At 42.6% G+C, this 22,902-nt stretch overlaps 1 protein-coding gene across 1 annotated transcript; it reads right to left on the bottom strand.

Annotated features, from left to right (window-relative positions):
* Positions 1-103: 103 nt before the first annotated feature.
* LOC120057062 (A-kinase anchor protein 10, mitochondrial-like) lies at positions 104-21,693 on the bottom strand. Its single transcript, XM_039005445.1, has 15 exons — positions 21,496-21,693; positions 18,543-18,590; positions 17,691-17,885; positions 14,760-15,293; positions 14,212-14,310; positions 13,823-13,907; positions 13,473-13,596; positions 13,086-13,222; positions 10,618-10,762; positions 6,561-6,725; positions 6,190-6,302; positions 5,468-5,550; positions 1,800-1,852; positions 1,601-1,693; positions 104-1,446 (listed from the first exon to the last, which is right to left on the bottom strand). Exons 1-15 carry the CDS (start codon positions 21,515-21,517, stop codon positions 1,441-1,443), a joined length of 1,902 nt encoding a protein of 633 aa, XP_038861373.1. The 5' UTR covers positions 21,518-21,693; the 3' UTR covers positions 104-1,440.
* Positions 21,694-22,902: the final 1,209 nt, after the last annotated feature.

The following is a 22,902-nucleotide window of genomic DNA, read 5'->3' as shown; positions in this document are numbered from 1 at the left end:
ATTTCATACATAATCAGTGCAAAGAGAAAGAATTCTGTCATTTTCCATCATTGGTAGCATTTCTGTCCCTTCTGTATAAAAAACAAAAGACAAACACAAGGCAAACATTTCAATAATATATATATATATATATATATTTAAATCAAACACAATTTAAATATATTATAGATTAAGAACACATAGGTCAGAGAAACAATATTAGTGGTACATAGTACCAAAATAGTATTTTCTGGTTCTTTTCCACACATCTCAATGAGGTTCAGGCAAAGTCATAATAATATTAACATTATATTCACTGAGTACACTTCAATGAGATTTGCTTAAACATTGCTTTCGACAGTACATACAAAAAAGAAAACCGCAACAATCACCATAAAAAATAACTAACATTAATATATGGGGGTAAACCAGAAATCTACATATTTATAACAATACATGGAGTAGCCTGGAGTTCTTCTTTCATTGCAACTGTAGCACGTCTTTTTCAGGCCATAATAAGAAGTATCTATTCATTAGCCTATGCTCTGTAATGATATGGACAAGGTGCCAGGGGTCGCCAGAGCTACAGGTAGATGGCAAGACCAGGAAATCAAGAAGGTCCATTCCAGTTTGACTGTAACATGTCTGACCTGCTCTAGAAAGTACATTAGGGCACAGCCAGGAGGGTAGGAAAGGACAACTCTGACTCACCATCTCATCATAGTAACCCACCCCACTGACAAAATACACCAGGAATGCCAAGGAATATAAGCAGGATACGCATCTGCCGCAAAATAAAACTGCACAAAGCCCCTACTTCCAGCTGGAATTTTTTGAGGGCATCAGTCTGACCACTTTCAAATTGATTTAATCTAAAAACAAAGAATGAGGAATTGGCAAAGGCGGTAGTGGTGGTGGGGTACGGAGAGAAGATGGCGAGGACAACCTAGTCTTCTTAGTGATTGCTTCGTGAAGGATGCTTCAGGCCCCTGCAGGCCCCCTCTTAGATGGCATGGTAACAGAGGTAACCACGGCAGCACCATTGCTTTCTGAAGTGCTGCTCTTTCTGACAGCTCCCGTTCAGCACCATTTTGTGTCCTTTTTGTCATCCCTCCTTTTTGTTCTGGAAGGAAGGAAGTCGGGTGCTCTGTGCAACCGCCTTGTTGACTTTTCTTTTCCACTTCATTTGTTCACAGAGATACCTTCATAGTGTTACGACGAGTTGGATGGATGGATGATATACTTCAAGTTTTTCGCTCACGCACATATATTCACACACAAACCAGTACAAGTTGATGCAGGAGATGATGGAATGCTTTTGTTCTTCTATCTTCATTGATGCGTTTCACCATAAGGTGAATCCAGTGTACAGTTCATCACTGGACTAGGTGACATCTGTCTGTCACTGTCTGTCTCTATAGGATGAAGGGAGTAACAATCTTTTGGTTCTCCACTGGAGGGTCATAACTAGGGAGAGAGATGGACAATGAAACATGGACAATCATCATACAACAGTAAATTTGTCATGACTGAAGAGTCATTTTATTTGATATAGTTGACTACTGTATTAGATAAATGCAATGGCTTGGGGCATACAGATATCCGGAACAATTTGACATACCTTGGTGGATTTGTCAGGACTGTTGTGGTGCGCCTGGTGTACTACGTCATTGACGATCATCTTAGCGATCTTCCAGGCCATTTCCTCCTGGGCCTAAACACACATAGACAAGTTACAATTCAATATGTTCATCATTCCTATTATTCATTAGTTCAAACAGATTGAACACAAGAGGAGCTTGTTTTGTTGGTGTACACACCTCATCTGAGTTGCCTTGAACAAGTTTCTTCATGGCTAGAGAAAGCATGGAACCTGTGAGGAGAGAGAGAAGAGTGAGTGAAGAAGATGTCAATAGTCAGAGGACAAGCCTCTCATCTATTGTTCCTCTGAAACAGGTATTCCCAAACTGGGGTAAGCAATGCCATCGGGGGTACAGCAAATAAAAATGTGTTTCACATAAAAAGTTAAATAATAATAACATTTTCAAACAGTCCATTTAAATTTTCCAACGGGGCTATACATTTGGGTGAGATTCTTTTCTCGCCTGATTAGCCTCGTTTCACTGCCAAAAATAAAATTAAACCACCTAGTGTTTAGCGAAATAACAACACAATGTCAAATACAGGTAGCCTTGTCAAATAATTAACATACAATCACATTAACCGTTACTCTCTCGTGGGAATTCCACTAATGGTCCGTATGTAGCCAAACGTAGCTGCTGCTCATTCCGTTTGCGCGAAAATTGATAAATGGTTAAAAAAAATTAAGGCCCACGTCCATAACGATACATACCAGCTCTACTGGTAGTACTGCTACTACCAGCAGTACTACACCTGCACCTGTTGACGACAAGTTGTTCTGCTTCCACGAGCACATCCAATGCTAGTATTAGTAATTCTACATTTGTTGTTAGCCCAGCTAGCATGGACACTGACAGTTGTGAATCTGATGCAGCCGAAGAGCTACTGCCCCCTTACCAGGGAAAGCACCGAACAACATACAGGGACGTTGGACCATCGAAGAGGCGCAAATATGATGAGAACTACATTGACTTGGGGTTCACTTAGATTGGGAGTAGTGCCTTTCCTCAGCCACAGTGTGTTATATGTGCAAAAGTACTATCTCACAACTCGATGAAACCTTCATTCCTGCGCAGACATTTAGAAACAAAACACGCCAATATGAAAAATAAGCCACAGGAGTGTTTGGAGCGAGAATTAAGATGACTTTCGAGTAGTAAGACATGTATAAAAGCAACAGATACCATTAATAAGAAGGGGCTAGAAGAATCTTATATAGTGAGCTTCCGAGTGGTTAGGACAGGCAAGCTCCATACTATTGTGGAGGACTTCATTCTTCCTGCTGCTGCAGATATGGCTGGGACAATGCTGGGGGAAAAGGTCCAAAACAACTATACAGAAAACACCTTCATCAAACAACACTGTTTCACGACACATCAGTGACATGGCAGGAGATGTTTTGAAACAATTACTGCTTCGCATACAAGCCAGTGAATTCTATGCATTACAGCTGGATTAGTCAACAGGCGTGGCAAGACATCCTCTTCTGCAAACCACTTGAAACCAGGACAACCGGAAATTCTATTTTTAAAGTTCTGGACAGCTTTGTGACATCAAATGGACTTTGGTGGTCAAGATGTGTTGGTATCTGTACTGATGGTGCAAAAGCTATGACAGGGAGACATAGTGGAATGCAGTTGCTCTCGACGCCACTTGGGTACACTGCAGCATCCACCAAGAGGCTCTTGCTGCCAAGGGAATGCCTGACAGCTTGAAAGACACTCGTGTATTTTCTGCACTATGCAATGATATGGGCAGCGACCATGTACCGCTTTTACAACATACAGAAGTGCGTTGGTTATCAAGGGGCAAAGTATTGACACGTGTATTTTTTTTTTTTTTTTTTTTTTTAAATTGGGAGACAAGCTTAAAGTTTTCTTTACTGACCATCATTTTCACTTGTCTGACCACGTGCATGATTTCTCACAAGACTGGCCTATTTGGGTGATGTTTTTTCCTCGCCTGAATGATCTGAATCTAGGATTACAGGGACTCTCCGCAACTACATGCGGGACAAAACCGAGGCTATGATTAAGAAGTTGGGGCTCTTCTCTGTCTGCATTAACAAGGACAACACACAGGTCTTTCCATCATTGTATAATTTTTTTGTGTACAAATGAACTCAGGCTTACGGACAATGTCAAATATGACATAGCGAAGCACCTGAGTGGGTTGGGTACGCAATTACGCAGGTACTTTCCCAAAACGGATGACACAAACAACTGGATGCGTTATCCCTTTCATGGCCTGCCTCCAGTCCACTTGCCGATATCTGAAGAAGAGAGCGTCATCGAAATTGCAACAAGCGGTTCTGTGAAAATTTTATTTAAAATCGGAAGCCACTGCCAGATTTCTGGATTGGGCTGCGCTCAGAGTATCCTACCTTGGCAAATCACACTGTTATTAAGACACTGATGCCCTTTGCATCCACGTTCCTATGTGAGAGTGGATTCTCAGCCCTCACTAGCATGAAAACTAAATATAGGCACAGACTGTGTGGAAAATTATTTAAGACAGACTCTCTCCAATACAACCCAACATTGCAGAGTTATGTGCATCCTTTCAAGCACACCCTTCTCAACCTGTGGTGAGTTACTCACAATTTTCAATGCACAAATAAAGTTATATGTAAGATGGCTAAATAAAGAGCAAAATGATTGATCATTATTATTTGTTCCCTGGTCCTATAAGAGCTCTTTATCACTTCCCACGAGCCGGGTTGTGACAAACTCACACTCATTGTCATTATTATTATTATACATTTTTTTTACCCCTTTTTCTCCCCAATTTTGTGGTATCCATTTGGTAGTTACAGTCTCGTCTCATCGCTGCAACTCCCGTACGGACTCAGGAGAGGCAAAGGTCGAGAGCCGTGCGTCCTCCGAAACACAACCCAACCAAGCCGCACTGCTTCTTGACACAATGCCCACTTAACCCGGAAGCCAGCCACACCAATGTGTCGGAGGAAACACTGTACACCTGGCGACTGCATCAGCAGGAGTCGTTAGTGCGCGATGGGACAAGGACATCCCTGCTGACCAAACCCTCCCCTAACCCAGACGATGCTTGGCAAATTGTGCGCCGCCCCATGGGTCTCCCGGGCGGGCCGGCTGCGACAGAGCCTGGACTCAAACCCAGAATCTCTAGTGGCACAGCTAGCACTGCGATGCAGTGCCTTAGACTACTGTGCCACTCGGGAGGCTCCATTCATTCTTATGTTCAAGAAATTGATTGTATAGTGTGTGTGGCAGGCTTACAATGGCCAAAAACAACATTTGAGAGTTCGCTGACCCTGGTGCTAGAGGGGGTACGCAGCTGGAGATTGAATGTTTGAAGGGGTACGAGACTATAAAGGTTTGGGAACCACTGCTCTGAAAGATACTAGATGTATGAGGTACATGAACAATTTATCACAGCACAGAATTCTCTTGGAATGCGATCGATGCATTTGGAAGAAACCGAGGGCTGGAGAAGTTGGTTTGTGATTAGAGCCATGAAATCTACTAAGAAAATGCATTCAACATATACAGGTTTAGTCCAGGACTTTTATATGGATTTCTTCTTGTTCTCAGAGAACATTCTCTTCTTAGAAATCCTAAATAATATATTAATGTTATACTGTATAGTCTTTTATAAGAACTAAAAGCACCTTGCGTTGTATTTGGGGTGCCCCACTTATTTAAACCTACTTTCTGTTTGCGGTTAGGATGAGAATAGAAGACAATACCCACACCATGCCTGCTTGAGTGACATGACACAAATTATACAAGCAACAATGAACAGTAGAGAAAGAAAAAAAAAGGAGAGAAGTAGAGAAAGAAAGATATAGATTGTCAATGTAAATTACCTTTGGATTTCTTCACATCCGGCTCTGGTTCGGCCTCCCTGATGAACTGACCCAGCTCGTTCACTTTCCCAAACGTCATTCTTCTGAATAGAGAGGGGACATAGCCAATGATGTCATAGATACCAGATATCTATGGAGACAGCACACTGTTACTAGACTGGTCCCACATTAGTTTGTGCTGTACAGCCAACTCCTATCGTCGTTGTCACTTGGTCCCAGCACAAACAGATCTGGGACCAGGCTAATCTCTTACTGCAACTAGGACACTACTGGGGCTGCACTATATCAGTCTGTGTGTTTGGCCTATTAGACTGCTATAAAGTAATGGGGATAACCTACAAATCTTCGGTCACACTGAGGACCGCATGGTGGAGTCTTGAAAATATGCTTTTTAACATCATATATTCATTCATAACATGTTTGTATTTGGAGTGGTTTAGGTCACACATCAGTGGCCATTGCAAGCTAAGTACGCCAGTGTATCAAAAGAACCGTTTTGGGAATATTACATTAGTAAAATCAGGCTAGTTCAGGGGTAGAAATGGGGGAAATTTAGCACCATTATTTGACTATTTTCTAAAATATCATCCAGTAGAGAAACATATGGGAAAAAAACACCAGATCAAATAGTTTAAATAATAAATGTTGTTTACAGACGACAGTACTTAGAGAATGCTGAAAATGTATATCTGAGAAGGCCAGAGGAGGTTATGCAGATTTACCCAGCGTAGGGGCGCTGGTACAGGGACTCTGGGTCCAAACTGGCTATGTCCACCGTTATCGCCTCGTCAAAATTTTTCAGGATTTTCACTGCTGCCACCTTTTTGGTAGCTTGCTGTAATGAGAACAAATATAATACTTTGCACAGTTAGAGAAGAACTAGAGGGAATAATATTCCACGTATGAAGCTATTTACTTGAAGTTCATTATCTCCTAAACGGTTCAGGAGGGAAAATGACTAACAGACAAAGGTACGACTGCTACTGCTGTTGAACATTCATTCATTCGAGTGCACATTGACAAACTTTTCAAAATGTCTCATGAAATGAGGAAAATGTCAGGGTGTGAGCAGGTCAAGTGTGGGATTATCTACCTGGGTTTGAGACCCCTCGGTAGCATTGGTGCTGCGGTCACCATCTGGGGCCACGCCTTGAACGGGAGCGCTGGCCAGCACAAACTCATCTGCTCGGACAGAGTTGATAAGGTCACTCAGATACTTGTAGTAAAGGTTACTCGACAGGAAGCCTGGCATGTAGACCTGAGGGAAGAAAAATAACATGAACTTCAAATTAGCAAAGTTGAACTTGAAAATGCAAGAGGGTCATGCCTTTCAGTCATAAAGGTCTTCCGTTTTCTTCAGAGCATGGCAAAGTGTTTCAGCATCATCCCTAGCCTTTGGCAACAACATGGTAACTCAAAGCCAAATCTTTATACAGTTGAAGTCGGAAGTTTACATACACTTAGGTTGGAGTCATTAAAACACAAATTTCTTGTTAACTATAGTTTTGGCAAGTCGATTAGGACATCTACTTTGTGCATGACACAAGTCATTTTTCCAACAATTGTTTACAGAGAGATTATTTCACTTATAATTCACTGTATCACAATTCCAGTGGGTCAGAAGTTTACATACACTAAGTTGACTGTGCCTTTAAACAGCTCGGAAAATTCCAGAAAATGATGGCTTTAGAAGCTTCAGATAGCCTAGCTGACATAATTTGAGTCAATTGGAGGTGTACCTGTGGATGTATTTCAAGGCCTGCCTTCAAACTCAGTGCCTCTTTGCTTGACATCATGGGAAAATCAAAAGAAATCAGCCAAGACCTCAGAAATAAATAGACCTCGACAAGTCTGGTTCATCCTTGGGAGCAATTTCCAAATGCCTGAAGGTACCATGTTCATCTGTACAAACAATAGTACGCAAGTATAAACACCATGGGACCACGCAGCCGCCATACTGCTCAGGAAGGAGACGTGTTCTGTCTCCTAGAGATGAAGGTACTTTGGTGCAAAAAGTGCAATCAATCCCAGAACAGCAAAGGACCTTGTGAAGATGCTGGAGGAAACAGGTACAAAAGTATCTATATCCACAGTAAAACGAGTCCTATATCAACATAACCTGAAAGGCCGCTCAGCAAGGAAGAAGCCACTGCTCCAAAACTGCCATAAAAAAGCCAGACTACGGTTTGCAACTGCACATGGGGACAAAGATCGTACTTTTTGGAGAAATGTCCTCTAGTTTGATGAAACAAAAATAGAACTGTTTGGCCATAATGACAATTGGGGGAGGCTTGCAAGCCGAAAAACACCATCCCAACCGTGAAGCACGGGGGTGGCAGCATCATGTTGTGGGGGTGCTTTGTTGCAGGAGGGACTGGTGTACTTCACAAAATAGATGGCATCATGAGGCAGGAAAATTATGTGGATATATTGTAGCAACATCTCAAGACATCAGTCAGGAAGCTAACGCTTGCTCGCAAATGGGTCTTCCAAATGGACAATGACCTCAAGCATACTTCCAAAGTTGTGGCAAAATGGCTTAAGGACAACAAAGTCAAGGTATTGGAGTGGCCATCACAAAGCCCTGACCTCAATCCCATAGAAAATGTGTGGGCAGAACTGAAAAAGCGTGTGCGAGCAAGGAGGCCTACAAACCTGACTGTTACACCAGCTCTGTCAGGGGGAATGGGCCAAAATTCACCCAACTTATTGTGGGAAGCTTGTGGAAGACTACCTGAAACGTTTGACCCAAGTTAAACAATTTAAAGGCAATGTTACCAAATACTGATCGAGTGTATGTAAACTTCTGACCCACTGGGAATGTGATGAAAGAAATAAAAACTGAAATAAATCATTCTCTCTACTATTATTTTGACATTTCACATTCTTAAAAAAAAGGGTTGATCCTAACTGACCTAAGACAGGGAATTTTTACTAGGATTAAATATCAGGAATTGTGAAAATCTGAGTTTAAATGTATTTGGCTAAGGTGTATGTAAACTTCCGACTTCAACTGTACCTGTAACCAGCCTAGTACTGTAAAAGCCTGTTATATAAAATAAAGTGCCATTTAATATTGACCACATAGAAAATTCTATAAATCTTTATACACTGCTCAAAAAAATAAAGGGAACACTTAAACAACACAATGTAACTCCAAGTCAATCACACTTCTGTGAAATCAAACTGTCCACTTAGGACGCAACACTGATTGACAATAAGTTTCACATGCTGTTGTGCAAATGGAATAGACAAAAGGTGGAAATTATAGGCAATTAGCAAGACCCCCAATAAAGGAGTGGTTCTGCAGGTGGTGACCACAGACCACTTCTCAGTTCCTATGCTTCCTGGCTGATGTTTTGGTCACTTTTGAATGCTGGCGGTGCTTTCACTCTAGTGGTAGCATGAGACGGAGTCTACAACCCACACAAGTGGCTCAGGTAGTGCAGCTCATCCAGGATGGCACATCAATGCGAGCTGTGGCAAGAAGGTTTGCTGTGTCTGTCAGCGTAGTGTCCAGAGCATGGAGGCGCTACCAGGAGACAGGCCAGTACATCAGGAGACGTGGAGGAGGCCGTAGGAGGGCAACAACCCAGCAGCAGGACCGCTACCTCCGCCTTTGTGCAAGGAGGAGCACTGCCAGAGCCCTGCAAAATGACCTCCAGCAGGCCACAAATGTGCATATGTCTGCTCAAACGGTCAGAAACAGACTCCATGAGGGTGGTATGAGGGCCCGACGTCCACAGGTGGGGGTTGTGCTTACAGCCCAACACCGTGCAGGACGTTTGGCATTTGCCAGAGAACACCAAGATTGGCAAATTCGCCACTGGCGCCCTGTGCTCTTCACAGATGAAAGCAGGTTCACACTGAGCACATGTGACAGACGTGACAGAGTCTGGAGACGCCGTAGAGAACGTTCTGCTGCCTGCAACATCCTCCAGCATGACCGGTTTGGCGGTGGGTCAGTCATGGTGTGGGGTGGCATTTCTTTGTGGGGCCGCACAGCCCTCCATGTGCTCGCCAGATGTAGCCTGACTGCCATTAGGTACCGAGATGAGATCCTCAGACCCCTTGTGAGACCATATGCTGACACATGCACATTTGTGGCCTGCTGGAGGTCATTTTGCATGGCTCTGGCAGTGCTCCTCCTTGCACAAAGGCGGAGGTAGCGGTCCTGCTGCTGGGTTGTTGCCCTCCTACGGCCTCCTCCACGTCTCCTGATGTACTGGCCTGTCTCCTGGTAGCGCCTCCATGCTCTGGACACTACGCTGACAGACACAGCAAACCTTCTTGCCACAGCTCGCATTGATGTGCCATACTGGATGAGCTGCACTACCTGAGCCACTTGTGTGGGTTGTAGACTCCGTCTCATGCTACCACTAGAGTGAAAGCACCGCCAGCATTCAAAAGTGACCAAAACATCAGCCAGGAAGCATAGGAACTGAGAAGTGGTCACCACCTGCAGAACCACTCCTTTATTGGGGGTGTCTTGCTAATTGCCTATAATTTCCACCTTTTGTCTATTCCATTTGCACAACAGCATGTGAAATTTATTGCCAATCAGTGTTGCTTCCTAAGTGGACAATTTGATTTCACAGAAGTGTGATTGACTTGGAGTTACATTGTGTTGTTTAAGTGTTCCCTTTATTTTTTTGAGCAGTGTACAATAAATAAAGACTTGCTAAAGTGCCAAAATTCCTCAGGAATTGTGAAAACCTGAGTTTAAATGTATTTGGCTAAGGTGTATGTAAACTTCTGACTTCAACTGTAAATGTATTGCTCTGGTATCACTACCTTCAATAACCCCAAAGGCCTGTCACTGGTAATTTAAACCTTATGGTTCAATCTAATAATGTTGTTTTTTAAGCTAATTTCCTAGTGATTTTACAGTTGAGAGTTGGCAGAGTGACCCCTGTGTGTGTCCCGTATCAACAAATGTATTTGACCCAGGTTAAGAGATTTGGGCCAGTAACCGGAAGGTCGCTGGTTTGAATCCCCGAGCCGACTAGGTGAAACACCTGTTTGTGCCCTTGAGCAAGGCACTTACCTCTAATTGCTCCTGTAAGTCACTCTGGATATGAGTGTCTGCTAAATGACAACTTATTTTTGTTTTTAAGTCAAATGTTACTGTGTGACTTTCAACCCCTCACCTTTTCCATGGTGGTCCAGGCCTGTCTGAGAGGAGTGGTGAAGCAGTCTGGTAGAGGCCCTCCTTCCCGGCATATATTAGACTCTATCTCCATCCGCACAGAATCATCGAAACCCAGCGGTTTGGTGGCTTGGAGTGAGAAATACCTGGGGAGGAAACAGATCCCACCACTATTAAACTGGTGTCCCAATAAACAAGCCAGACTGAGTAATGCTGAGGTGTTTAGGCAAATATATTGTAAAGGCAAATATATTGTAAAGACAATGATGGTGAGAAACCAAAGATATTGTTAAGCAAATACACTCAGTGGCCAGTGTATTTCACTGGTCACCCCCAGGGCCAATTCCTCCTTTGGCCGCCTCTCCTTCCAGTTCTCTGCTGCCAATGACTGGAATGAACTACAAAAATCTCTGAAACTGGAAACACTTATCTTCACCAGCGTTAAGCACCAGCTGTCAGAGCAGCTCACAGATCACTGCACCTGTACATAGCCAATCTATAAATAGCCCAAACAATTACCTCATCCCCTACTGTATTTATTTATTTATTTTGTTCCCTTGCACCCCAGTATTTCTACTTTGCACATTCACCTACTGCAAATCTACAATTCCAGTGTTTTTAATTGCTATATTGTATTTACTTCTCCACCGTGGCCTTTTTATTGCCTTTACCTCCCTTATCTCACCTCATTTGCTCACATTGTATATATACTTTTTTTGTACTGTATTATTGACTGTATGTTTGTTTTACTTCATGTGTAATTCTGTGTTGTATGTGTCGAACTGCTTTGCTTTATCTTGGCCAGGTCGCAGTTGTAAATGAGAACTTGTTCTCAACTTGCCTACCTGGTTAAACAAAGGTAAAATAAATAAAATTAGGTACACCCATCTAGTACCGGGTCGGACCCACTTTTCCTCCAAAACAGCCCAAATTATTCGGGGAATGGATTCTACAAGGTGTCGGAAATGTTCCACAGGGATGTTGGTCCATGCTGACGCAATGGCATCATGCAGTTGCTGCAGATTGGAAGGCAGTACATTCATGTTGTGAACAGCCCGTTCCATCTCATCCCAAAGATGCTCTATTGCAGTGGTCACCAACCTTTTCTGAGTCAAGATCACTTGGAGTCAAAATGCAAGCCAAGATTTACTACTCAGATTTTTTTTTCTTCAAACAGGATTTAAAAAAAATATAAGCCCATGCAACATTAACCAATTGAAAACAGTTCTGTAGCAATAAGGCTTATGCAGTAGGCTATAGGCCCAATAAATTATCACTGTATATTGGCTATGCTTCAATTGCCCTGCCAATGTTGTTCTTCTCAGACCATTTTTAAATGAAATTTACACATTTTAGGTATATGATCACACTGGTAATAGATCGTTTGTTGTATTACTTGTGAGGCACAGCTGAGTGAGCTCAATCCTTTTATTTTTTTACTGGACTGATGGCCTGCATCTGATTGTGTTGGCGGAGTTCTACCTTCAGACACATGAAATGATTCAAAATGGGAACACTTTGCCTTCCCGGCAATAGGGCTACTAAATCAAATGCACCTACCACCAAAAGCGCAAAATATATAAAAATAGGAACACAAGGCTTTATTGTTGGGTTTTTAACCAAAATGTTTGGTGATTGACTAGGAATGCCTTGGAGACCACTGCTCCAATGTTCAGATACGCTGTGGTGTTCAATCGTTGCTCAATTGGTCTCAGGGGACCTAACGTGTGCCAGGAAACCATTCCTCACACCATTACACCCCCGCCACCAGCCTGTACCGTTGACACCAGGCAGGATGGGGCCATGGACTCATGCTGCTTCTGCCAAATTCTGACTGACTCATCAGACCAGGGAATGTTTTTCTCAATTGTTCAGTGTTGGTGATTGCGTGCCCACTGAAGCCGCTTCTTCTTGTTTTTAGCTGATAGAAGTGGAACACAATGTGATCGTCTGCTGCAATAGCCCATCCGTGGCGAGGAGTTGTGCGTTCTGAGATTCCGTTCTGCACACCACTGTTGTACTGCGCCGTAATTGGTCTGTTTGTGGCCTGCCTGTTAGCTTGCACGATTCTTGCCATTCTTCTTCGACCTCTCTCATCAACGAGTTGTTTTCACCCACAAGACTGCCACTGACTGGATGTTTTTGTTTATCATCACACCATTCTCAGTAAACCCAAGACAGTGTCGTGCGTAAAAAACGCCCAGGAGGACGGACGTTTCTGAGATACTGAATCCGGCGCGCCTGGCACCGACAATCATACCACACTCAAAGTCGCTTAGATCACTTGTTTTGCCCATTCTAATGTTCAATCCAACAGTAACTGAATGCATCGATGCCTGTGTGCCTTCTTTATATAGCAAGCCATGGCCACGTGACTCAATGTCTGTAGGAGCAAACCATTTTCATGAACGGGGTGGTATAACCTAATAAACTGGCCACAGTTTATATATAAAGAAACGGATGGCTTACTTGTCATAGAGGATCATGGCGTCATTCTGGGCCTCCTGGCCGTCGTATTGGCCAGCCATTGCAGCCAGCTGGTCCTGGAAGTTATCTGCTGCCAGCCAGAACTGCAGGATATTCACAGCGTCCTCCTTCTCCATGTACTGGGGAGACACACAGACACACACCATGTTAGCTTCATTACCAATGACTCTTCTATTAACACCTACCATATGACACTAATGTAAAATAGAATAGAGAAGAATAGAATAGAAACAAATAGATTAGAAACACCAGTAGCACCAACAGCAATAACACCAATGAATAAAAGAGCAATTAATATTAATTAACTTGATAACATACTGTGGTTGTGTTTAAACAACATCAATTGTGTGGTCCAGTTGTTGCTCTCACCTCAGAGAAGTAGAATAGGGCCGACTCACAGAACAAGATGTCTGCCAGAAACACTGAGCCACTGGTCAACACTTCCATCTGGTACTTACAGAAATGATGGCTGCGCAAGAATTCACTAAAGTGCCTGGGAAATATAAATGATATGTGATCACATTTACATTTACATTTATGATATAAGAGTGGATATACGAGTGGATAGGTGTATAAGAGAACATTGGTTACACTTTAATCATAGGAGACAAATCATGAACCATACAGAAAAACACTGGCATTTAACATGAACTCATATGAGAAATTGTCAATCTTTCAATGGATACTAGAACATGAAGACTGGAGAATCTAAAACGTACTGTAGCTCCATGATGGAGAAGACGACTGACTGTGCAATGACAAAGCAGTTTGGGTCCACCATTCCATCCTCGCCACAGATTTTAGCTGGGCAAAGTGGAGAAAGGGACTAAAACAGTCACAATCACACAACGGATTATCAATTCATCCACAAAATAGTTATCCTGAAACTTTGTTAAATGTACTTCACAGACGAGAGAGGATTAGGGCAGATTTGATCTTTAACGTTGGTTGCAACATCCCTACTAGGTCTAACCTTCCTAGGAATGCATACAGTACTCATACAATTCTGATAAAATACTCATACAGTACACACACACACACACAGAGAGACCGTCTTACAGTCAAAGTCAATACTAATGGCAAACAGGTGGGGGTACTAATTTCTTACCGACTATGTCGTTTCTAATCTGTTCTGTGATGGGGATGGGCCTAGCAGCGTCTGGAGAGATGTACTTGGTGAAGATGTTCACTGCATCTCTCTCTATACCTACAACACACAGGTGAAAATGGTTAACAGTCTGTCACAGGTGTCAAATTGTGTACAACTCAGATATTGTTACCTTCAATGTGCAATTAAAATAAATGAAACTTATTCTCACAGCCAGTTGTTTCACATGGTGGAGATTAGAATAAATATAGCTAATAAACTACCCTTACCTAGTCTTATACAGTGTTATACAGTCATAACAGTAAGGTAGGAATATAGAGAAATTCTGGTACAGACATTATGGCCCAACACAAACATACATAAAAACACAAAATTATAGCCCAACTCATAAAAAAGGATTGTGAGAACAACCATAGCGTCTCTCTGTAACATTCACCACCAGCCGGCTCCGACAGACTCCAGGCTACTTACTTAACCATTATTTGTACAGGTAAATTAAGAACAGATTTCGATTTACATATTTGTTTATGAAGACCAGTCAAACGTACTCTTCATGAGCTTGTCTGAGAGCTCCTTGAGGGCGTGGGTGGACTGCAGCTTGAAGGGGGTCCCTGTCCTGGAATTCTGCCTGGGGGGGGTATCTTCCCTGCTGGGGGTGCCTGGCCTCTGGTCCACTAAGGAGCTAAAGGAGTCCCTGTGGACGAGCTGCGTAGTGGGGCCTTCACTACTGTTACTGTTTATCTCCTGGGGGCTGGGGGTAAGGGGGCGGGAGGAGGGGGGCCTGGGGACGGAGGGTAGGTCCATGTCTGGGGGGGAGGAGGGGTCGGGGGAGACAGGGGTGGAGGCAGGCTCGGCCAGGGAGCTGTGTTTGATGGAGTTGAGACTGTTGGCCCGGACCCGGGACCAGCTGGTTGAGCGGAAGCTCTCTGCCTCCAGCCAAAAGCGGACCAAGTGGTCGGACCCACGGGCCTCCTGGAACTGGATGTAGTAGGGCATGGCCAAATTGTCCCGCAGGATCTGGTCCACTGTCTTAGACAGGCGTGAACGCGTCTCAGAGGCCAGGTAGTTCACACTAGAGTGCCCTGAAAACACACCACAATACTGAATAAAACCACTATACAACCAAACAGTATGATCACACTGGACCGTTCTTAAACACACAATGAACCAATCAAACCATCAATCAATCAAACGTCTTTATAAAGCCCTTTCCACATAATCCGTTCTTACAAAGTCTAACCCAGCCTAAACAGACACAGCGCACCACAGCATACTGAATGAAACCACACACGATCATCCATAATAAAAAATAATACTTATCTAAAACCTATTCAACTATGGCACAGTTCCCAGGTCATATGATCAGGGAGGCCATGTGAATGTATGACTGAAGCCTGGCTGGAGGCCTCCATTATATAATGGACTAGAGTAGGAGCACTAAACAGTGAGCTGGTGTTTTGTGATGAGTGTTGTGCGCTCCTAGTATCAGCTCCAGAGAGTGGGCAGGCTGCCATGTGTGACTGTTAACCGGCAGCTCAGCTCCCTCTCCCTCTCCCACCCCTCCTCTCTCCCTCCACCCCTCCCTTTCTCTCTCTCCTGTACAAGAGTTCACACCCTCAGAGCACTGTCTGGGGTCCAGTCACTGTAGCACAGTATAGTCACCCTACCCTACTGCATTCCAAGCCCCCCCCCCAACACCGGTAAATAAAGGACCTGTCCCAGCACTATCATAGACATTACTGGTGTAGCTGGCTGCTGTGGCACTATAAAACTAATGCCTGATATCTACCTATTTATGAAATGGTTCATTTAAATAGCCTGCATCTTCAGAGGAAATAAGATTTAGGGAGTTCTTATGTGTCATAATCAAATAAAGTATTTGTCACATGCGCTGAATACAACAAGTGTTGACTTTACCATGAAATGCTTACTTACGAGCCCTTTCCCAACAATGCAGTTAAAAATTACGAAAATTTGACAAATGGATAAAAATAAAATAGTAACACAATATAATAACACAAAATAACAATGATGAGGCTATACAAAGGCTATATATACAAGGAGTACCGGTACCGAGTCAGTTTACTGGGATACGAGGTAATTGGGGTGATCGATTGAGGTAATATGTACATGTAGGTTTGGTTAGGTTAGGTGATTGATTTAAGTACTATGTACAGGTCGCCATTTAATTAACCCAGAAAACTTCTCAGTACAGGGTTTTTTCTGGATAAAAAAGGGGCTTAGGTGGTGGGCATGGCAGGGGATGTGGCAGAGGACATGGCAATGAGCCCGGTCAGCCCGTCAGGGTGGATACATTTTAGAGAAAATATTAGAGGCCCCCATCTTGGCGGTGTAGAGAAATATTTGCATTTTTAAAGGGATACTTTGAGATTTTGGCAATGAGGCCCTTCATCTACTTCCCAAAATTCAGATGAACTAGTGGATACCATTTGTAGGTCTCTGTGTCCAGTATGAAGAAAGTTAAATGTAGTTTTGCGAGCCAATGGTAACTAGCATTAGCAAAATGACTGGAAATCTATGGGTATCTGCTACAATAGACTTCCAGTCATTGCACTACTTTAAAAAATGTGTAGTGGATCATTTATTTTTCCGTTTTAAATAGTTTCCTGCAATTCTATGCATTTTCCCATGGTTTCTTTTGCTCTAAAATAAAAAAATACACAAAACAATGAATTTAGTAGTATTAATTTTATTATTTATCCCCGACTGTCTAGCTTTTATTTTGGTTATTGTTAGTTCTTAAAGATTATATTATAAAAAAAATATTATAGGTCCATTAAATTTTCTACATACTTTAAATTTGGTCTTAGTCGTTTAAGTTTACACTAAGTATTTTTCCATCCTGAAAATGCATTCACAATTTATTATTTACTTTTTTTACACTGTTTGGACTTTGGTGACAAAAAAAAATGCTTAGGCGGCCAACCCAATGATTACAACGGCAGCAGAAAAATCCCTGCAGTATGATGCATGAGATATAAGGAGTTTTCCTGATCAGGACATGTGGTCCCTCAGGAAAAACTCAGGGCCCTACTTATGAGTCATACTAAAAATCTTTGCTGGTAGTGTGCTGGTTGGTCAAAAGGCTAACTCATGCAGGAGTGCGTTGCAGGATTAGCCTTGAACCAATCGCTTGTGGAAAGGCCAGGCCCGTTGGTAGTTAAACCAATTCCACCAGCACCATATCCACCACCTACTATTATCACATTGTATCAACTCGCTGAAGCATTGGCACACACGTTCCAGTCAGAAGGAGAACTTAAAAGAGAAAGCTCATCCATTAAAATCACTCTAAATAACTTTTTTTCCTTCTTAGATCTAGGATGAGTTTAGCCTTTTAAATTATAATAAATAAGAGCGGTCACTTAATCCTAGATCAGCACTTCTTCTCTGAAATGCTTGTGAATACGTTTCCTGAAAACTATGAGACAAATCAGAAGAATACTGGAGGCACATACCCAGATCCCCAAAGTGTGCAGCCTCCATGTGGCTGGGCTGTTTCTTGAGGATGGCCGTGCGTCCGCGGGCGAAGGAGTCCATGTTTGCAGAGATGGCGTTGATAGCCACATGGCTGGGCCCCGCCACCTCCAGGATGGCATGGTGGTTACGGAGGCTATGGGAGGGGGAGTGGGGGCTTGCTGGGGCTACCAGGGCTGGGGTTACAGGGGAGGAGGAGGGTGGAAACATAGGTATCTTATTTCCTTTGATCGATACAGAATGTAGGCTTAGCTTTCTAGATGACAGAAACCCAAAACATCAACAAAGTATGTTATGTACGAGGTTATGGGTTCTGAAAAAAGGCCTACTTCTTTAACTGAATGGTGTAGTGATCTAGTACATAACTGTGCCCAGTTAGAGCTCAGTGGGTGCTGGGACACTTTTTTTCTTTAACGCTAGGGTGTGGGGAGTGCGAGACAGTGTGCTCTGTGTAAATGTTAACTTAGCCCTTTGAGCCTGTCTAAGAACATAAAATACTTCACTGGCATCTCTCTAAAAACTCTTAAACCCAATAATTTAAAGTCTGAACTTTGGACATAAATTAGGCCTACTAGCAATACATTCTCTCTCAGTACATTTACAAAGACAAATATAAACAGCTACAAAAAGAGAAAGCTCAGCGGGAAATACCGCTACCCTCAAAAAAGTGAGTGAACATAACACTTCAACTAAAGAGACACTTGACTGCTTTCAAAGAACTTCAAACAAGGACCCTATTTCCTCTATTTTCAGGGCTGCTAAAAAATGAAACAGACGGCAGCAGCACAGCATTATAATTCATCATTTCAAAGAAGTAGTAGTGCTGTACCCACCTCTATTGACTTTAGCATCAACTGGTTGCTCGGGTTCCTTGCCTTTTGCTATGGGTCAAAAAGGAATTGCATAGCATTGTAATTAGAGCAGGCTCTAACATTTGATTCACAATGCAGGGTGAGATCAGTGACCGGAATACTGTGCCTGAGGTTCATTGTAGGGTAAAGCAATATGGATGATGATGATGATGCAGTGTCACTGAAAAGTCACAAACTTAAAGGGATAATTTGTGATTTTGGCAACAAGGCCCTGAACTTGTGGATATCCTTTTTTGTCTCTGCGTGCAGTTTGAAGAAAGATGCTAACTAGCAGATACCCATAGACTTCCAGTCATTGTAGCAGATACCCATAGACTTCCAGTCATTGTAGCAGATACCCATAGACTTCCAGTCATTGTGCTAATGCTAGTTAGCATTGGCTTGCCAAACTAACTTTAACTTCCTTCATACTGGGCAGAGACCTAAACATGGTATCCACAAGTTCGTCTGACTCTGGGGAAGTAGATAAAGGGCCTCATAGCCAAAATCCCGAAGTATCTTTAACTATACAGTTACATAATGGCCTAGGCCTGGTCGGGAAACAGATATGCCTGTGACAGTGGGATAAACCTTCTCTGTTTAGCAAACAAATAATTATAACTATTTTCCTCACTGTCATGCACAGAGAAGACAAGGAAGAGGAGCAAGCTACTTGTGTGAGGCTCCTAATAGGAATAGAACAGAGTTATTCTTCACATTGAAGCATGGCTGCCATCTTACACGGTGTGTTTATTGACTACAGTGGCCTTGGTCTATCAGCTCGATGTCACTTCATTGTCATGTTGTTACTGCAAAAAACCCTCATCACCATAAAGAACAGTCTGGAACCAAAGTCCTGTTTTTCTACACATTTCAGTCCTCCTCCATTACATAAAGTAACAGAATATGCCTGGTTACAATTGTGTGGTGAAAGTGAACCTTTTGCGCATGACATAAATAGTTTTTCTGAGGCGCTTTCAGCGTTCAGTAGAGGAGTGGGGGAAAGATGGAAGGCTCTTTTTCCTTAGAGGCATCAGATGGTTAGCACATGGTTATGTCTACCCACCTCAAAGAGCTTTATAATTTCATTCTGTATATAAATAGGTCTCTGCATATGACTGATTGTTATCATCATAATTTCATATTATCCATGGTTTGCACTGTAGGCCAAATACTTTACAGTAGCTGTCAAGACAAATGTGTGTTGTGTGTGTGTTTTACTAGCCCCGGGAATGGAGGTCTATAGTTTGGGCTAGTGATTTACATGCAATCATTTTTGCTTTTATGTCTTCTGACCACAATTCCAAGGTAAATACTGAGTTAGTCTGGAGCAGTGGTCACCAACCTTTTCTGAGTCAAAATCACTTTCTGGGTCAAAATGCAAGACGAGATCTACCGCTCAGATTGAAAAATCATGACTTAAAAGCATAAGCCTATGCAACACTAACCAATCAAAAACAGTTATGTAACAATGAGGTTTGTGCAGTAGGCTATTGGCCCAATACATTATCAATGTATATTGGCTACGCTTGAATTTCCCTGCCAATGTTGTTCTTCTCAGACCATTTTGAAATTGTATTTCAACATTTTTGGTATATGATCACTGGTAATAGACTATTTATTTTATTACTTGAGGCACAGCGGAATTTTCTCTTTTTTAATTTTTTTACTGGACTGATGGCCTGCATCTTATGGTCAGTCTGAGGGGAGGGAGGGAGGGAGGGAGCAGAGGTCCTATGTTCTCCTTACTCCTATGATCAGAGAAAGTGCATTATTCCTCGATATTAAAAAAGACACAAGCGCAAATAATAACAAAGGTAGATTATCATAACATGCGCATTTTATGACTTATAGACAGTGCTGCATAACAATTTAAACATGCATTTACTCATAAAAACTGCAGTTCTTTGCTGTATTCGTTGGTTTTAAACGTTTTTAAATCTCACATTATCAACTTTGGTGTGCGTTCGAGGTTTCTTTTTACAGTCCTAGTGTGCGAAGAAACTGTGCAGACACCGTGATCTGAGCTATCTGATTGGCCAGCGGTAGATATACAGTTGCACTTGATTTGCTCTCAAGGCCTGCCGGGTAGGCGGAGTTCTACCTCCAGACACATGAAACGGTTAAAAAAAAGGAACACTTTGGCTTGCCGGCGCTAGGGCAGCTGAATCAAGTGCACCTACACCCAACAGCGCGAAACGAATAAAAATAAGAATGCAAATGCTTGGCTTTATCGTTGTTGTTTTTTACAGACATGTTTGGTGATCGACTAGGAATGGCTTGGAGATCGACCGGTTGGTGACAACTGACCAAGAGCCATTAAACTAAACTCCCCGCCACCAGAATTTCCAACATGCCAATGAAGAATGCCTAGCCCTAAACCTACTTATAACGTTACTTGCATGGGGAGCTATCCATCCAACCACCATGGCATAGTTGACTGGCATGGAAGACAGCCAGTGACCTAAACTAAAGAAACATTACCGTGACATTATTAGGAAATCACCAAATGCAAGGCTTTCAGGTTAATTAGTATCTAGGTGATAACCAACATGATCTACATTCTCCAAGAATGAATTGCTATCGATCATGGTCAGGCATACTAGTAGCTAGCTGAGTCTTAGCACCACAGCATCAGATACCTAACGTTAGCTACTTAACGTCAGCAGTAGCAACAACTATTGAGAAGGAAAGCTGCATTAGCTAGATCGTGTGGCTGCCAGTTTTAGATCTTCAGATTTGAAACACATAACTACAGAAACAAATTGGTATTTGCTATATTATCCAGCGGATATTTTGTCGGCGTGGACTTGACACAGACCTGTCAAGCGCATTCTCATCTCAGTCAATACTAGCCATCGCGCATTCCTCAACCTCTCCCGCGAGCCTCTTTACGCCCTTTGGCTCGCGCTAGCCGGCTATCATACTTCCTTACCTTTCCTTCGGAAAAACGACATGACGATTTTCACGCTCTGAATGTATCCTCAGCTCAATGACAACATCCCGTGGATTCCCGAGTCCCTTCATTCATATGCGTCGATTCTTGACGATGGTAATGTGGTTATTTGCGACCGAGGGGAATAGGCTGTCAAATCCAAAACTTCACCCTTCTGCGACCAGTGGCCATATTGTCAATATTGTCTCACTTCCGGACATGATGATGCGGCAGCGTTGTGGGAAACTTGCATTATTTGTTAGTGACAGTAGAGGGCAGGATCCACAAGGGGGCTATTTTACTGTAGAACACTATACTAGGGGTGTAATCATTAGTCCAAACCCTAGTCATTGGTCCCAAAACGAGAGTTTCTATTGGACAAATTCAGGTATGTCCCGCCCAGTTTTGTTCGTTTTGCTTCCGTTTAAGAAACTTTTTGCGCCCCATGGGTGTAATCGTTACTCCAAACAGTTAACGGAAAACTAGCGTTTCAATTGGACAGGTTCAGCAACAGGGCGGGTTGCAACTGTTTGGAGTAATGATTACACCCCTCTGCGAAAGGGATTAGAAAGGAACACTGCGCTACCTAGCTCTCCAACGTGCATGAGGAGCGAACTCAAGTGAAGAGGATATTCAGCAACTCTTGGATAACAGTGGATGTTGATAATAATAGTAAAACCGACGCAATTCGGCACTTCAGGGTCTTACAGAAAGAAAAACAAAAGTAGATTTTTTTAACATTTTCAAATTTCTAAAAGTCTAAATCAATCGCAATGGGAATACACAATATTGTACTTGGTTAAAGGAGCAATCAGCAGTTGCTACATACATTTTTGGAATTATAATATGTAGGCTACCCATTGATTCTTGAAGAATATAACCTATAAATGCCTCATGAGCTTAGTTCAACTGTAGTACCCCATCAGAACCCCAAAAAATAAGATCAAATCACATTTTATTTGTCACATGTTTTGTAAGCAACAGGTGTAGACTAACAGTGAAATGATACTTACAGGCCCTTCCCAACAAGGCAGAGAGAAAAATATATAAATAATAGAAACAATAACACAAGGAATAAATACACAATGAGTGGCAATAACTTGGCTATATACCCGGGGTACCAGTACAGAGTCAATGTGCATGGGTACAAGGTAATTGAGGTAGATTATGTACATATATGTAAGGGTAAAGTGACTAGGCAACTGTATAGATAATAAACAGTAGCAGCAGCGTATGTGATGAGTCAAGAGTTAGTGCAAACAGGGTCAATGCAGATAGTCCGGGTAGCTATTTGGTTAACTATTTCACTAACTATTTAGCAGTCTTATGGCTTGGTGGTAGAAGTTTTTCAGGGTCCTTTTGGTTCCAGACTTGCTGCATCGGTACCGCTTGCCGTGCGGTAGCAGA

The sequence above is a fragment of the Salvelinus namaycush genome, chromosome 12 (assembly GCF_016432855.1).
Source record: "Salvelinus namaycush isolate Seneca chromosome 12, SaNama_1.0, whole genome shotgun sequence".
Classification (NCBI taxonomy): Eukaryota; Metazoa; Chordata; class Actinopteri; order Salmoniformes; family Salmonidae; genus Salvelinus; species Salvelinus namaycush.
Note: the sequence above shows the minus strand (reverse complement) of the source record. Positions and strands in the feature narration are given on the sequence as shown.

Bases quoted from the DNA above. Each gene is read 5' to 3' on its own strand.
- LOC120057062 (XM_039005445.1), bottom strand. From the start codon at position 21,517: ATGTCGTTTTTCCGAAGGAAAG. The intron at 17,886-18,542 runs GTGGGTACAGCA...CTGTAACCCCAG, and splicing joins TGATGCTAAAGTCAATAGAG to CCCTGGTAGCCCCAGCAAGC. The intron at 14,311-14,759 runs GTACGTTTGACT...TGTGTGTTGTAG, and splicing joins CTCAGACAAGCTCATGAAGA to GTATAGAGAGAGATGCAGTG.